This window comes from Orbilia oligospora (genome assembly GCF_000225545.1).
Source record: "Orbilia oligospora ATCC 24927 unplaced genomic scaffold scaffold00210, whole genome shotgun sequence".
Taxonomy (NCBI): domain Eukaryota; kingdom Fungi; phylum Ascomycota; class Orbiliomycetes; order Orbiliales; family Orbiliaceae; genus Orbilia; species Orbilia oligospora.
This window is the reverse complement of record NW_011645767.1, coordinates 1,098,714-1,113,857: the sequence shown is the minus strand read 5'-3', so window position 1 is coordinate 1,113,857 and position 15,144 is coordinate 1,098,714. Positions and strand designations below refer to the sequence as shown.

The 15,144-nt window shown below is 43.3% G+C and overlaps 6 protein-coding genes across 6 annotated transcripts; 3 read left to right on the top strand and 3 right to left on the bottom strand.

The window, feature by feature from the left end:
- Nucleotides 1–3,048: 3,048 nt before the first annotated feature.
- AOL_s00210g316 (uncharacterized protein) lies at nucleotides 3,049–3,729 on the bottom strand (the record flags this gene model as incomplete). The annotated part of the gene is made up of 1 exon (XM_011129117.1): nucleotides 3,049–3,729. The coding sequence occupies one exon, from the start codon at nucleotides 3,727–3,729 to the stop codon at nucleotides 3,049–3,051; it is 681 nt and encodes a 226-aa protein (XP_011127419.1).
- A 1,254-nt stretch (nucleotides 3,730–4,983) lies between these two features.
- Nucleotides 4,984–5,355, top strand: AOL_s00210g315 (uncharacterized protein; the record flags this gene model as incomplete). Its single annotated transcript, XM_011129116.1, has 1 exon — nucleotides 4,984–5,355. The coding sequence occupies one exon, from the start codon at nucleotides 4,984–4,986 to the stop codon at nucleotides 5,353–5,355; it is 372 nt and encodes a 123-aa protein (XP_011127418.1).
- A 639-nt stretch (nucleotides 5,356–5,994) lies between these two features.
- AOL_s00210g314 (uncharacterized protein) lies at nucleotides 5,995–7,380 on the top strand (the record flags this gene model as incomplete). The annotated part of the gene is made up of 3 exons (XM_011129115.1): nucleotides 5,995–6,046; nucleotides 6,130–6,792; nucleotides 6,869–7,380. The coding sequence occupies 3 exons, from the start codon at nucleotides 5,995–5,997 to the stop codon at nucleotides 7,378–7,380; spliced, it is 1,227 nt and encodes a 408-aa protein (XP_011127417.1).
- Nucleotides 7,381–7,800: 420 nt separating this feature from the next.
- On the bottom strand, nucleotides 7,801–9,016 carry AOL_s00210g313 (uncharacterized protein; the record flags this gene model as incomplete). The annotated part of the gene is made up of 2 exons (XM_011129114.1): nucleotides 7,801–8,791; nucleotides 8,862–9,016. 2 exons carry the CDS (start codon nucleotides 9,014–9,016, stop codon nucleotides 7,801–7,803), a joined length of 1,146 nt encoding a protein of 381 aa, XP_011127416.1.
- Nucleotides 9,017–11,919: 2,903 nt separating this feature from the next.
- On the top strand, nucleotides 11,920–12,764 carry AOL_s00210g312 (uncharacterized protein; the record flags this gene model as incomplete). The annotated part of the gene is made up of 3 exons (XM_011129113.1): nucleotides 11,920–11,974; nucleotides 12,043–12,393; nucleotides 12,463–12,764. 3 exons carry the CDS (start codon nucleotides 11,920–11,922, stop codon nucleotides 12,762–12,764), a joined length of 708 nt encoding a protein of 235 aa, XP_011127415.1.
- Nucleotides 12,765–14,078: 1,314 nt separating this feature from the next.
- Nucleotides 14,079–14,642, bottom strand: AOL_s00210g311 (uncharacterized protein; the record flags this gene model as incomplete). Its single annotated transcript, XM_011129112.1, has 1 exon — nucleotides 14,079–14,642. One exon carries the CDS (start codon nucleotides 14,640–14,642, stop codon nucleotides 14,079–14,081), a length of 564 nt encoding a protein of 187 aa, XP_011127414.1.
- Between the last annotated feature and the right edge of the window lie 502 nt (nucleotides 14,643–15,144).

Here is a 15,144-nt window from a genome sequence, read left to right as displayed (position 1 = left end):
GAGCTACAGAGAAAAAAATGATATAGTAGTATTACCCTTGCCCTTAATGGACATCACACGATCTCCATGAATCGATTATTATGACCATCACAATTATGGTGGTGATATATTCATAACGTACTGTTGTTCGAAGTTTGGAGCATCTTGACCGTCGAATTATGGTGTGTGCTTAAAATATCGAACCCTCTTGTTTAGGTTGCTAGCTGATATATATATGATGCGATAGCTTTGTTACTGGCGATTAGGATCGTAGTAATTTGTCTTCCACTTGATAAATCTACTCCAAATTTCAATTATTTACCTCTAATGATCACAATTATAACATATATATGAAGACAGTCGAATACATGGCATCCCCAAAGGAAGATTCTATCCTTGGTTTACAACCACCGATTGAATATATATAACTACCAAGGCCTCTAACAAATATAGTCTCAACGAAAATAAATTCAAGGCAAAACCACCAAAACTATGTTCAATAAAAACTCTTAGTCATCTCTTCAATATTATGATTTATAAAAATCGTCACTTTATCATAACTACGAAACTTTGGGATCGATAATATACAATTTAAACTTAAGCGTAAATCCTTTTTTATCGGATATCCCAGAGATGGCTCTATTTCATGCACATTAACGACGAATCCTTTTCAACGAAAAGATTATTTCCACACGCGTGATAGTTCAATGGCTTCACGACTGGTTGTTTATATCGAGGACGCCAATTTCCATGCTGCGGTCCTTACCGGTACTGTAAACTTTACCACCACCTATGGTTCCCGCCTTGAGTTCGCAGAACTAAAGGCTACCCTTAGCTCAGTTCCAAAATCTTGAAAATACGAGAATCAACCGGTCTGAACAGGATAAAATAACTTCAAATGAATGATTCAAGTCTTTTAAATCTTGAAAAAGTACGAGATAATGATTCGACCTCCGCTACGGCTACTTGAATAAACAATTATACGATATAATTTCACTTCGGTCGATCGTCGCGATGCCCAAAAATCTTGTCAGCCCATGTGAAGAGAATTCTCCCAGAAGATACAAAACCACAAAAAACCCTTTATGGGGCACGCAACTACACCACTCCCAAGCCATGGATATATATCGATATATCTTAAGGTTATAACTCGGTTCAAAACCAACACGCGAAGTCGCTTGATGCAACAGACTTTAGTCAACTTGATTGTCCAAACTTGCTTTCGGATCCGACCTTCTCTATTCAAATCTGACGGCCCATAGCCATAACTTTACAGCCGTTGCCACTCTTGATGATACAAATGCCTTTTCGCACATTTGAATAATTATCAAAAGCATGTATGCCGAGGAAGTCCACATAAAATAGCTAGTTGAGCCTATTCACCCTAAAAGGAAGAAATATAATGGAATATTTAAAAATCAAGTTCGTGCGCTTGGTAATCATCCGACTACTCGAAGCCGACTACAACTAGAAGACTGGATGCAGCGACAATTTGAGATATTAAGGTGAAAATAACATTTCTAATAAACAAACTAAGCGGGCAGAACCTTGCAGCTGAAAATATGCTTCGCGGAAGTACCAATACGACTTAGCAACTACGAAGAACTTCATGATCATGTACGGAAAATAGAAGGAAGTCAAGGGCATAGTATGAGCCATCATCGATGCATTGCATGACGACAATGGACTAGACTCAAGCGAGGTTGGGCGTACTTTACTATGAGTCTTGTAGTCATCCTATAAAATAGCTTCACTAAAGTTTGCAAATCCGGATGCAACTAGATGCCAAGTCTGCTTAATACTCACAAGACTTAGATCTCCGCTATTTAAAGGAGATGCACAGTATACGGTCATACCATCGATGTTCTTTGATAAGATGTATACTACAAATATTTATATAAATTTATTATTCGTATAGCTATTTCCAACTGCAGAGCCGAGAATTCTAGAATTCATGACGTTACTCTTGGGGACACCAGGAGCAAAATATTGTGAAAAGAGCAAAGATCCATCGTCTATGATGATGCATCGCTGATCGCCGAGGGCCTAAGAACACGGATGGCTTATGTTTTTTACTAGATCTTAATAGGATTCAACTCGTTTTTATACGCGTATACGTGTGCTGCGAAAACTGGGATTCCAGTCGCGCATGCACCTTCCAACCTTACTAGATATCGCTTTGGATCCTACTGAAATATCAGATAATACTCTGGCACGCTCCGCTGGTTGTTTTTGATTAACATGATAAACCCACGGTTCGTCGCATAGAAGGTCCTAAGCCCTGCGCTATTACTTACGGGGCTCTCAGTAAACACAAGACGGAAATTTGAAATTTTTGATGTCAATAAGTGAATATCAGGACCATTTTTCATACGTCAGTAAGACTTGAAGGAGGAAATTTCAAGTGGAACAACGGGGTATCCACATGGATGGCAGCTTACATAGTTTAGAGCATCGATGATTTTCCAATTCCCATTATTATTATTGTATGCTACAGATACAAATTTCCATACATGTTTAAAAGTTTTAAGCTTATTTATCTGCATCTGGAACTGGTTGTCTCTTGGCGCGTGAAGACAGATGCTTTTGGTATAACCACCTTTGTCTACTTGTCTCTTCGTCTTAGAAAGCCGCAATAAGGTTGCAAGTACTATTATCAAGCGCAACAAGTGGTATCTTTAGATTTTTTTGATTTATAAACATATCTAGTAAGTGCTATAGCGGAAGAGAGCCCTGGGCAGATTTTGGTACATATTTGGCGTTGGTGAAGGACCTTACTCGCTACCCCTTCTCATTGTTCATGAAGGCCTTTAATTAAAAGTTCTAACTGCAGTAATAGTAATCTAATAATTAAAAATAAGTCTTTACCAAAACGGGAATTGTAGGCTTTTCTAGTGACTCTAAATGATAAAGTTTTGATGAGTATCGGTCTACAATCTGATTACAAAACATGGTGTCAAAATCTTAACACTCTCTAAAAAAAAAAGAGATCGGTTTTCAACGCCAGATATTAGAGAGAGAACCACCCCGCTACACGACACGCCCAGACCAGTTTAGTAGCCAGCTCCTCTACATCGCCCCATTCTTCGAATGAATAATCAAACAATTCGCCGGCTCTTTGATCCTCGCATCAATAATCTGGACCAAAGCCTCAACCTTACTAGACCTCTTTCCCAGCACCGCCTTCAAATCCGAAAGAAGTGGTAGAACGGCCTCACAAACACCACCCAGAACCAAATCCCTAACCTTAACAATATTGTTCTTCTCAAAAGACCGATCTTGAAACAACATTAATTTCCGTACATGGCGACGACCGATTTTTAACTCCTGAACAGCACCGTATATAACCGCATCTCCAGATTTTTCTCCAAGGTCGTTTAGGGGCCAAGATACCGCTGGTTCATCGAGGATGGGGCAGTCGGTGATTTCGAAACATTCGTTTTTGTTGTTTTGTTTTTGAGTGTTGAATTGCCAGAAGAAGCGAATATTGGTTTTGACGCCTTGAGGGGTTAGGTGCAGCTTGATCTTTAATTTTCCACTTCGTAGGATACTATTGACAATGAACCATTTTCCAATGCATGCGGATCGACTGTAGGAGTTAAGTCGTAGTTCTTGCGAGGTGTTACCGGAGACGATGTTCTTCCAGAGTGGACAGACACAAATTGCAGAAGGGTGGTCGTCAAGATCCAGGTGGGATAAGATTTCGTAGTGAAGCTCGAGAGGGAGTTTCATAAGAGACGGGAGGTGCATGGCGAGTGACTCTATACGATGTCTTTCGGGAATTCCTTCTAAGTTTTTTATGAAGAAGTCTCAGGGCCAGCTTGCAGCGTAAGTAAGGGTTGGTCTAAGACCTGTAGAACTTGAGGCTTTTGGGGTGGTATACTATGAATAGTAGGTATGAAGCAGGTAAGTAAGTACGATATGCCCAAAGAGAATAGGTTAAATACAAACAATGTATATATGTATAAAGTGAGAACTATTCCAGAAGCTAACATACACATCTAGGATATTCATTACACAGTCTTAAAGTAATAATCTATGAGAATAAAAATGAATTGCCCTGTAAAGAATCCTTAAGAACCTCCTAGTAACAAAAAGACCAGGCCTCAACAGGCCAAAACAACTTTCCATCTGTTGCATTTTTAGTGTTGTAGACTTTTACGGTAGTCGGTTGTATTAGGTTAGTCTGGTTCATACCTGCCAGGCCAATGAATGGCTCGCACTAGAGTATCTTTTCTGGCTGTATTATGGAGCGTAGAGCGTGAAACTTAGATCGTTTGAATAACAGTTCACCGACTAAATTCTACGGTTGGATAGAGATCCTCTTTTTTCGAAGCTTGAAAACCTTCGAGATGAACATATCACAAGCCATCAGCACAAAAGATTACAGCACTCCAGAGAAATTCACGCTATAGCGCTATCGCATGATGAGGTTTCCAGGACTCTATTAATCACAAGCCCGCTGTTCAATTTTGATGTTCGAAGAAAATGTGGATGATACGGACTGTTCAGATACCCTCAACTACAAAATAACATAGCCACAATTAAGCGCAAATACATAGACTCGTCTTGAATTATTGTGATATTGAGCTGATTGATCTTTCGGTGTTAAAAAAAGACTTTCGAACGGTGTTTACCAAATACTAGACGGCCCTCTTAGCTCATAAGTGCTGGCTGGTTCACATTACGGTAGAACTTGGGAGTGTTGTAGCGGCAGGGGTACCCTGACCTTAGGTCTGCATGCATGATGACGTCGGGATGAGGTCGCGACGGTACATTCATGGTCGCATATATATCCAAAAGCGATGCCATCAAAATGCCGTCCGAGTATCGATCTTTCTTTCTTTCGCAAGTTTGTTCATTAGGCTTTTTTAGTATCAAGATAGAAGCTGCAAAGGTTTTCTACAAGCCGAACTTGGAAAAACTACGTCGCCTATTCAATAAAAGGCCCTTCAACTTGCACAAAAAAGGTCTCGATATTGAAATATCGAGAATTGGCCGAAAATGTCATCTTCAACCACCACAACAGTGTCAAACACCGAAGAGCCCCCCAAATCAAAGGGCGCAGACCCCAAATCGCACAAGGGCTTCCGCGTCCCTCGTGGCTACTACTTCCTAGTGCTCTTCTCGCCCCTCCTCATCGGCCTCTCCTTCGTACTCCTCGGACTGGGTTTAATCCTCACTGGCGTTCTTTTAATCCTTGCCGCGCCCGCATTCCTAATAATTGGACCGTTTATAATTCCGAGAAATGTAACATCAGATGACCCGAGATGGGGGTGGAAATGGCTATTGGACAAAAATGCCAACGATTTTCGAGATTGGGTCAGGGAGAGGGTTGTTAAAGGCCGGGTGTATTTTAAGGGCAAGGCAGACTGATTGCTTAGGCCGAGATTTGATCTGTACGTCTGGCCATGGAGAAACAGAGTTTAATTCACTTTTTGAAGTTTGAAGGTTTTCGAGGTCGAATTTTTGTTATCTGCAGTTTGTAATTTTAAGGATCGATTGACGAGTTTATTTCGCAATGCTGGCAGGCCTGGGGTTTTCAATGTAGCCATGAAGCCCAATTTGAGTTGTTATCTAGATCTGCGCGATATCGGTCTATAGCTAGTTTCGGTAGCTGATAGTACCTAGGTAGTTGGTTAGTCAAATCTCCACGTTCGACCTCAAGGCAGAAGAAACCATCCGTAAATCGACATCGATTTGAGCATTCTAGTGGATCCTCACGATTTGGTGACACGTGCCGGGTTTGAGTGCAGAGCCGGAGTTACGTAGGCTTCGTTCTGTGCATCGTGGGATGTCGCGGACGTCGTTAGACGTCGCGTGCTGTCTCTGTGTAACGTCATCCCGAAGCTGTCGCGGCTAGGCAAGGTCTTGGCCGGCTTCCTAAACACTCCATTGAAGGGCGATTTCAACTGAAGCTCTCATCGCCACCAACCTCCTTTGTTCTTTCACCAAAATACCCATCTGCCTCAACCTCCCCACTACGCTCCAAGTAAGACAACGGCAGAGCCAAGCATGAATCCAACGGGTCCGGTCCGGCCTCGAATCGTCATCCACGGCGGAGCAGGTACGGCCTCTTCGTCAACCAGCCGTAGCTGCTCTCCAGACATCCAAAACCACCATCAACTAACCACCAAAATCATCAAACAGGAAACTTAAACCGCAACAACCTCTCACCACCATCCCGCCATGCATACCTAACATCTCTCTCCCGGATCCTCTCCACAGTCCATCCACAACTCCTATCAGGCCAACTATCGGCCCTCGATGCCGCCGTCCTGGCCGTTCAACTGTTAGAAAATGATCCACTCTTCAATGCGGGCAAAGGTGCGGTATTTACCCTGGATGGCACCAATGAACTAGAAGCATCGGTGATGGTTTCGAGAGGACAACACAAACGATTTGCCAGCGGGATTCTCCTGAAGCATGTTAAGAACCCAGTGTTATTCGCCAAAGAGTTGCTGCTGAGAGACGATCCATCAGTCGAGAGAGGTAGACAACATAACTGTCTAAGTGGAGAGTATGCTGAGAAATTGGCTGAGAAGTGGGGCTTGGAGATTGTTGATCAGAAGTACTTCTTCACGGAGACAAGGTGGAGGCAGCATTTGAAGGACTTGGAGAGAGGGAAAGCTGATGGAGAGAAAGTGTTTGCTGAGATGTATATCGGAGCGGGCGATGATTATGATTATGGTGATAAAGAGGAGGAAAGAAAGGGAGGAGAGAAAGAAGAGGAGCCGCTCATCCAGCTGGATGAGTATCTACCTAAGGGAACGGTCGGATGCGTAGCTCTCGATAGCAATGGAGTCATCGCTGGTATGGTCTTCCCCCCCGTTACCTAAGTAATTGTGGAGCCCTAGTAGATTTCGCTAACCGACTTATTCTCCCCCAGCTGCCACATCAACGGGGGGTCTCACCAACAAGGTCCCCGGAAGGATCGGAGATACTCCCACACCGGGAGCCGGTTTTTGGGCCGAAGAGTGGGAGGTCTGGAAGCACCAACCCCGTGCCGAGAGTCTTCTAGCGGCATGTCTTCCGTTCGCTTCCACCCCAATCAAATCAAGAAGGCATCATAGAGCTGTCGGTCTCTCTGGTACTGGCAATGGTGATTATTTCTTACGACTAGCTGCCTGCCACAACATAGCTAGTAGGTGTCGGTTTGGTGGTAAGTCTCTAAAGCAAGCTGCAAGGGAAGTTTGTGGCCGCGGTGGCGAGATGGAAGAGGCAGGGGAGGGGAGGAATAATGCCGATGGAGCTGTCATCGGTATTGACGAGGAGGGGGGCGTCATCATGGAGATGAATTGTGGAGGCTGTTTCCGTGGGACCGTGGATCTTGAGGGCAGAGTGCTAGTCGCTGCCTATGCTGATGAGCCTTTGGAGCAGTGGGGAACCGTCAAACTGTAGATAGAGCTAACTAGGTCCCTTCCATTCTTCCACATCTTATCAGCTGGTCTCGCTTCAAAACATGATCTGGCCTAGAGGGAGAGACGAAGTATAGATACTTAGACACTTATAATAAGCCTACAGTCTGGTGGTAATTTAAATACTGTCAACTATTAGATATTTATTTTGATTGAGGGACTGAATACAGTACCTAAGTTATGATAACAAAAAAACATTTTTTAATGACAATACTCGCTATAGCTCCCCTTAAAACAAATCCTTCCGACTCTGCTCCCCGAATGCATAATAGGTATGAAATGTATGAGCCAAACAAAACGTAGAAAAGAAATAGTATGTACAGCCAGAAATATTCGAAATCGTAAAGCATTGAACGGTAATGCAGCGGGTTTCATAAGTCCCATCATCAAGAGAACAAGATATCTACCTAGGAAGCAGTTTATGATTCTGCTTCCCAAACTTCATCTGATTATCCAGCTGATCGAACTTCTGCGAATTCGCTCCTTTTGCATAAACCCATTCCCTTGCCCTCCTCGCCATTGCCTCGCTCCTCTGCGCCTTCTTCTCAGCCGACAATAATGCCTGCCGTTGTTGTACAGAAAGACCAATCAAACTCATCTCATCACGACGAGCCAGTTGCCGCCCGGTTGACAACTGCGGCCTCTCAAACAGCTGTTCTGGTGGTACTTCCACCCCTTCGGAGCCCGAACTCGGTGGTAAAGCTCTCATCTCTGCCGCTGCCGCAAGAGCTCGCTTCCTAGATGCCTTTTTAGATGCCGTCGCAGCCTCTTTCGTACCGATAAGCTTTCCAGAAGCCACTCTCATCTCTGTGGAAGCCTTATTTGTCGAGGGCTCTTGCTCTAATTCCGCAGCACCGTCTTCTTCGACGAATCGCTGGTTCTCCCAGAATTCCAGTAGCTCCGGTTCTCTATCGAAATTTAGACGACAGTGGCCTTTATCCTTCATATGACTTTGGACGCTCATTGTTGAAGGCTTTGTAGCACCACAGTAAAGACATTCGTGCCATACTCTCACCTCGGTGGCTAGGTAGCTAACGAGACTTTGGATGTCCACTACCATTTCGGGATCTGGAATGGACATTCCATGTGCTGTACGCATATGTTCAAGGTTGGCTGCAAATGCTTCATCGGCGTTTTGGTCGTCTTCGGTAAAAAAGGTCTGGTTGCAGAAGAGACAATCGAAAGGTGATGCAATTTCCTCGCTTTCATTGTCTGAGATGTCCCCTTCATTTCCTTCTCCTTCTCCTTCTTCTTCTTCGCTGCCACTTCGGCTCCTACTTCTGCTTTTACTACTATTTCTGCTGTTCCTGTCGGCTTTTTTCTCGATCTGTGTTTCAAAGATATTCTGAGAAATCGGTGGTAATGATTCCATGCGCCGTTTTATGTTGTAAACGCTGATTATTCACAATTCTAATTAGTCCTTGAGATTTCTAAGCACAAATTTGACGTCGCATTGGAACTTACTGCCATGGTTCTTTCATGTGTGTACGCTGTTCCTGGCTAGTCCCAAATGAGATTTGACAGGATGTGCACAGGTAATTTGTGGATGGGACGGCGGGAAGAGATTCGGTGTTTGTGTCGGCAGTGGCGTCCAGGTTTGTGGCAGTGTCCGGCGGCATTGTTTCTATTAAGTTCTTGCTGTAGATGGACTAGCTAGATAGTTTTGGTTGTGGCCTGATGCGAGGAAAGTTGTTGAATCTAAATCAATGCGGAGATCTCGAGACGTAGATATGAACTATGAAAGGACTTGTGTTGTGATGATTATTAACAAAAAAGTGTCTAGAATCCGAATTGGCTACTCGTTCTTATATACACATATTTTCTTTCTCTTGAATCTACACTCTCGTGATGCATATGGACTAAATCTAGATTAGATCTCGACCAATGCGATAAAAATTCAATGGAGTTTGAATTGAATTCTTGTCGCTTCGAGTTCAGAATGATTCATCCCCAGAAATTACCGTATTAGGAATAGCGTAGCTCGTTCCGCCACTAAAATCACGATGATATCATATCATGACTCTTTGTTGCATTCAACACACTTTTCAGATATTCCAATGCAATGGATACATCGATATTAACGGAATCGGAAGTCAAAATGGCCCCGCCGTTCACCCAGTTGATCAGGGGCCACCCGAAAAGTTTCCTTTCAAATTTCAAACTTTCTGTTTACAAAAAACCTAACTCTTCTAGCCTGCTTAGTAAATTAAAGCTCGGTCAGCCATTTGCATTGCATTGCATTGTCCTCTACTAAATTATCACTCATTGATCACAAAGTCTCTCAATTACTGTTTGCAATTTGAAGGACATAACCCCCCTTTGGATTTCAAACTACCGACGGCAATTCAGGGCGTTACTACTGACTGTGCGAGCCTACGGCAAGGTAAAGCCCACTTCCGATGGTCTCATTCCCAGACGTTAGAAAGGGCAGCATTCTCCTACCAGCTATAATATCGATAGGTTGCCAGAGCTACATGTCGGTATAATCAAGCCAATGCCTCCTAGATTAGTCAGGGACAAATTACTGCAAGCTATATCCCTTTGCAGCCTTGACCTCACGTCTCTGCCTGGAATCGAATTCACCCTCATACGGGGTGATTGTACAAGCTTGTATTAATTTCAAAATCATCATAGCCTAGCGCCCTTGAGCTATTTAAAGCTGGAGCAGTCAAATCCATGTCCAACTTGGTCATCGACAATGCAATCAAGCTCACTAATTTAAATCCAGGTACCGGCGCATTACACCGAAGAATACGGAATATGAGGTGATGGCAACCCAGATAGAAATAATAATATATATACCTTCTAAATAACGTTATAGGGGTCTCGGAGTTAACTAGTCCTGGTCACGCCTTAAAGTTACCAAGTACACTCCATGATAATTTTCGTGCCGGACTTGCCTAAACTCGAGATGCCAGGATTTTGAATACATTTCTTACCCTTCCCCTATACGTATCCATCGGGTAAAATACCCAATTTAGGATATTGATCAATGTATATAATATATATAGAGAGTAGCTTCTATCATGAGAGGAAGATTGAGACTTGTTCGCTAGACTCGGGGTTTTACCAAAGTAGAAAAACATTGAAGCCGGATTTAATAATCTTATAATTATGAAGATAGTTCGCTCCATAACATCAAAAAAAGCTCTTCAGCCAATATTCGAATGGAGAGCTAGCTAGAAGTTTGTTCATCGCTAGGCTCCTCGACTGCGGGTTAGTTTGTATCTATCAGTCTAATCTAGCATGGGCAAACATCCATTACAATTATCTAGACCCCCAGTTGCTCAAAGCTATCTGGACTTGAAACCAAGAAATACTTGAATAGCTAGTAATACACGGCCCGATATCCTGTTAATGTTGTCTTCCCAGTAGCCTGCCTAATCGGCTAAGTACTCCAGGAACTTGCATATTTGCAAAGAGACAAACGTACGTACTTTACTAAAAAATGCATGCCAGAGGAGGTATTTTATAATCTATATAATTCGGGACTTCGTTGTTTAAATATGTCCGAAAATTCCCCGGCTCTGCTAAGCTTTCCATTCGCTAGATCTCTTAGCTTACAACTACCCGGTAATAACCATAAAGTAGTATGATGCAATGCAACGGTAACCAGGGCCAGGTCAGGAGTTTTAAATTATAAAACGGTCAGGCGAGGCGCTAAATTTAAAACTTGGGGCTTACAAAAGGAAGATCTTAATAAAACTACGGCTCGGAATATGGCTTAGATATCCGTCCGAGGTATATCTTAACGTACTTAGTTGCTTTAACCGTGTGCACGTGTGTAGGCTTACCCAAACTTGGGGTTAACTTGACCGTCAATTTCCTAATAATCTTCTGCTTAATCAAAATTTTATATTTCTCACTCATTGCGCGTGTAGACTCTTTATTAGCAAAGAGAAACAGAAATTTCTAGGCTCCTAGTGTTTAACGATTGATATATATGAAACTAGAGCTCTCGTCTACCGGGATGACCACGTTTGGAAAATGCGGAGAATTTAGCCGTCGGATGCAGCCGCCAACGCCACCGACGGAATTCGCTGGCCTCGAGACTAGGATTTCCCAATTATATTATATACACGGAAAAAGGCATGCCGGCAGTCGATTTTGGTCATATCATCTAGGTACATATGCTCCCATTTCGAGGCTACCAACTAAACTGGCCTCAACATACATATACATACTCATATCCAGCATTCGATTCATTGCAGCGTATAACTCGGGTTTTCCGAGATAGTCCGTATCGTTATGAGGGAATACAAACGACATACACAATCGAGAACCTATTATTAAGAATCATCCGACATCCGATCTTGTAGTGACGGAATTCGAACAGCAAACCAGGCCGATGAGATGCATCTTGCTGACATGCAAGCATCATAGGCTTATCAACGTTATAAACTCACCTATAAATACCAGCTGGAATGGCTCCCTTCAAGTCAGAATCAATTCGACAGCATCGAACAGACTCACCAAGCAATAAAGATACCAATACACTATTCTCTGAGAGATTCTAATCAAAATGCAATTGACAAGCACTATTCTCCTCTTGAGCGCCAGCTTGGCCTCCGCGCACTGTATGAGTTATCCCGCTCCTACATTTTGAGCCAGAGTATTAGATACACTGACACGACATAAATACTAGATATCTTCCCAGCTCTTATCCTCAACGGCCAGGCCACTGGTGATTGGCAATACGTCAAGAAGGCCGCCAACATTAACGGCCGTGGACCCATTGAAGACATTAACTCCGACTCTCTGCGATGCTACAATGATCCAACAGCCCCTAAGGCGGCAACTGCCAATGTTGAGGCTGGCAATTTGGTCGGATTCACTGTTGCGAGTCGCATCTCACACCCAGGCCCTCTCTTGTTCTACATGGCTAGAGTCCCTGACGATAAGACCGCCGCCGATTTTGACGGCGAAGGTACTGTCTGGTTCAAAGTCCACGAGGACCAGCCTGCAGATACTTCGAATGGCATTTGGTGGCCAGAAGGTAAATTTAACACTTCGCTCCCGGACGCGCCTATAGGTTCTCGTTCACTAACAATGTCACAATGTATAGATATAACCGAAGTCTACGTCAAAATCCCACGCTGTCTCCCTGACGGCGAGTACCTCTTGCGCGTGGAGCATATTGCATTGCACAACGCCTACCAAACCGGCGGCGCCCAGTTCTTCCTTGGTTGCGCCCAGCTTAATGTCACGGGTGGTTGGGTTGGTGCTACACCCAGCACCCCACCTACTTTGGTATCCTTCCCTGGTGCATATAATGCCACTGATCCAGGTATCAAGCTTAACATCTGGGCGCCCGGTGCGATTTCTTATGTTAACCCGGGACCACCTGTCTACCATTGCTATCTCTAGATACGTTATATGGTGCAAAGGGCCAGATTTGGTTTTTTTTGGGGGGAGGAAGTACAACTTTTGGGTGTGGCGAAGGCTAGGAGAAATAAGACTTGTGTGAGGTATGGAGAAGGATATCAGATTCGGGTGTATATATCGTAACAAGATTTAAATGTATATATATATAGCGAGTCGTCTTTCGTTTTCTTTCGAAAAAATACTTCATCTATCACTTTGTATTTGGGTTTCTTCCATGTACCCCAATTTCAGATAGTTGATATTTACTATTGCTGGCTAACTTAACTTAGATATACCGACATAGAAAAAATGAAAACTTGACATTTTCTAGGCGGAGCCTAGTCATGTAACTCTATCCGACCCCTCCAAATGTAAATCTTGAATATACACGTATCGAAATATAGTAAAATTCCGGTTCAATATTTCTATGCCAGTCCAAGAAATTAGCTTCTTATACATGTAAAACTTAGGGACAAGAATTACAGTCGGCTTTCATCCTGGCTGAGAAACAGGCGAGAACCTAAACAAGCGAATCTTAATTAGCCCAAACCTAATCTCTCCCCCATGCTCCCCCAATACATTACAGTAAGAGTACTGATCCTCAGCATGGATCCTATACGCGAGCGGTAAATTTGAATTAAGCATTTTTCCATTGGGATGGCACATGGATATGCATGGAATTAAGCTACTAATTGCATACAAGGAGACTATACCCGACGCCTCTAAATAATATCTTCACATATACATACGCATATATTGTATGTATGAATATATAATACCGACAAAGCAGCCCCTCCACTTTTGCGAAGGTTTTACGGCCAAAAACATTTTAATATAAAACTTCAATGCCAAGATACATTTGAATCCTTGATTTCATGACCTTCTAAACTTATTAGCAATTCAGTTAACTCTTGGCGCATTTCGAGGCGTCCGTTGCTCTGCCGTTGCAGCCAGTTCGCATTATCGGCTGGTGTTCTCATTGGTTACAGTATCCAAGAATTGCCAGGGGATTGTGATCACCCAGTGGAGCTATATGGTCAACCAGTAACAACGGGCTCTGGGGAATGCGTACCAGATCGTCATGCGTGATTTATAACTTAATGCAGGCTGATTAAGTATATAAGTTTGATTGAAGATTACTATACTCCAAGTGATATAAGCTACGCAAAAACTACATTTAGAGTTTTGACGTTCACAATAGTAAAGACATGTGTAGATCACATATAACTACATGAGGGCGTATGCTCCATCTAAAACTATTTTACACCAATTCCTATTGTAATACAGGTCAAAAGTAGGGAGCAATTAAAAAGGTTCTCAGCCATCGCGCACCAAATGATACTGCTGTTCGCCAGCGCTAATATAGGGAGGATAATGCTTAGGGTCGTGAAACCTCCAATTCCCCCAATGATTATTCTCTACTTGATGCCTCTGTCGGTTATTAGGATGATGAAACCCCATCGGACAAGAAGCACAATAAAACCAATGCCCTTGCTGATCCATATGACTCTTTCTCGAATCAAAATTGTGAAAGTCGTTAAAACACTGGAAACACCGTGCCCAATGATCTTTGGCATCACAGTGCTGACCCAGGGCTTTCCAGGTGGTAAACTTCTTGTCGCAATAGCTGCAATTGAGGAAGTGCTCCATTTCAATCTGGTGATATTTAAGGTCTTCGTCGTTGTAGTATTTGTAACCGCAGCTGTTGCATATGTGCCAGTGGTTCTTAGCGTTGCAGTGCTGGTCGAGGGATTTGTAACTGGAGAACTGGTCGTCGCAGAAGTCGCATTCGAGCCAGTGGCCGAATGCGTCTAGATGGTTATCCCGGGCCCTGGGGCGGCGGAACGTTTGGTCGCAATGGGGGCACTCTAGAGCGGGCATATTGTCTGAATTGAATGCTTATAGTCAATTGATCAGGCATATATCGATATAACAGAATTGACTATTCCATGAATAGTATGCGAATTCATGAAAAAATAATGCTTCGATAAACTAAAGGTGGTAAAGAAGCTTCAAAGTAGATGCCGCCAATTTAAAGACAGGCTACACGAGGATCCGTTTGAGAACTTGAAGTAACTCAACAGCCTCATAGCCGGTGCCCATGTGCATGCACTGGTTAGGATCCCTGAATGCCAAGTGAGGGGTTAGGGTATCGCATGATAAATTAGTTTTGCCAAGTTTGAATTGTATCCAACTTTGTCTGGATCTACGGAGAAATCGTGGTTATTCACCAGCGACAAGGCTCAACTCGCTAATGATTCTCTTTGAAGTTTCTCGGCAATTGTATGCACCAAGTACTAAAATAGCTACCACCATATCCCCACTTTGCCTAGATTGTGGAGTTGTCGGCACTAAAATGACTGCTCGAGGGATAGTTACCCGG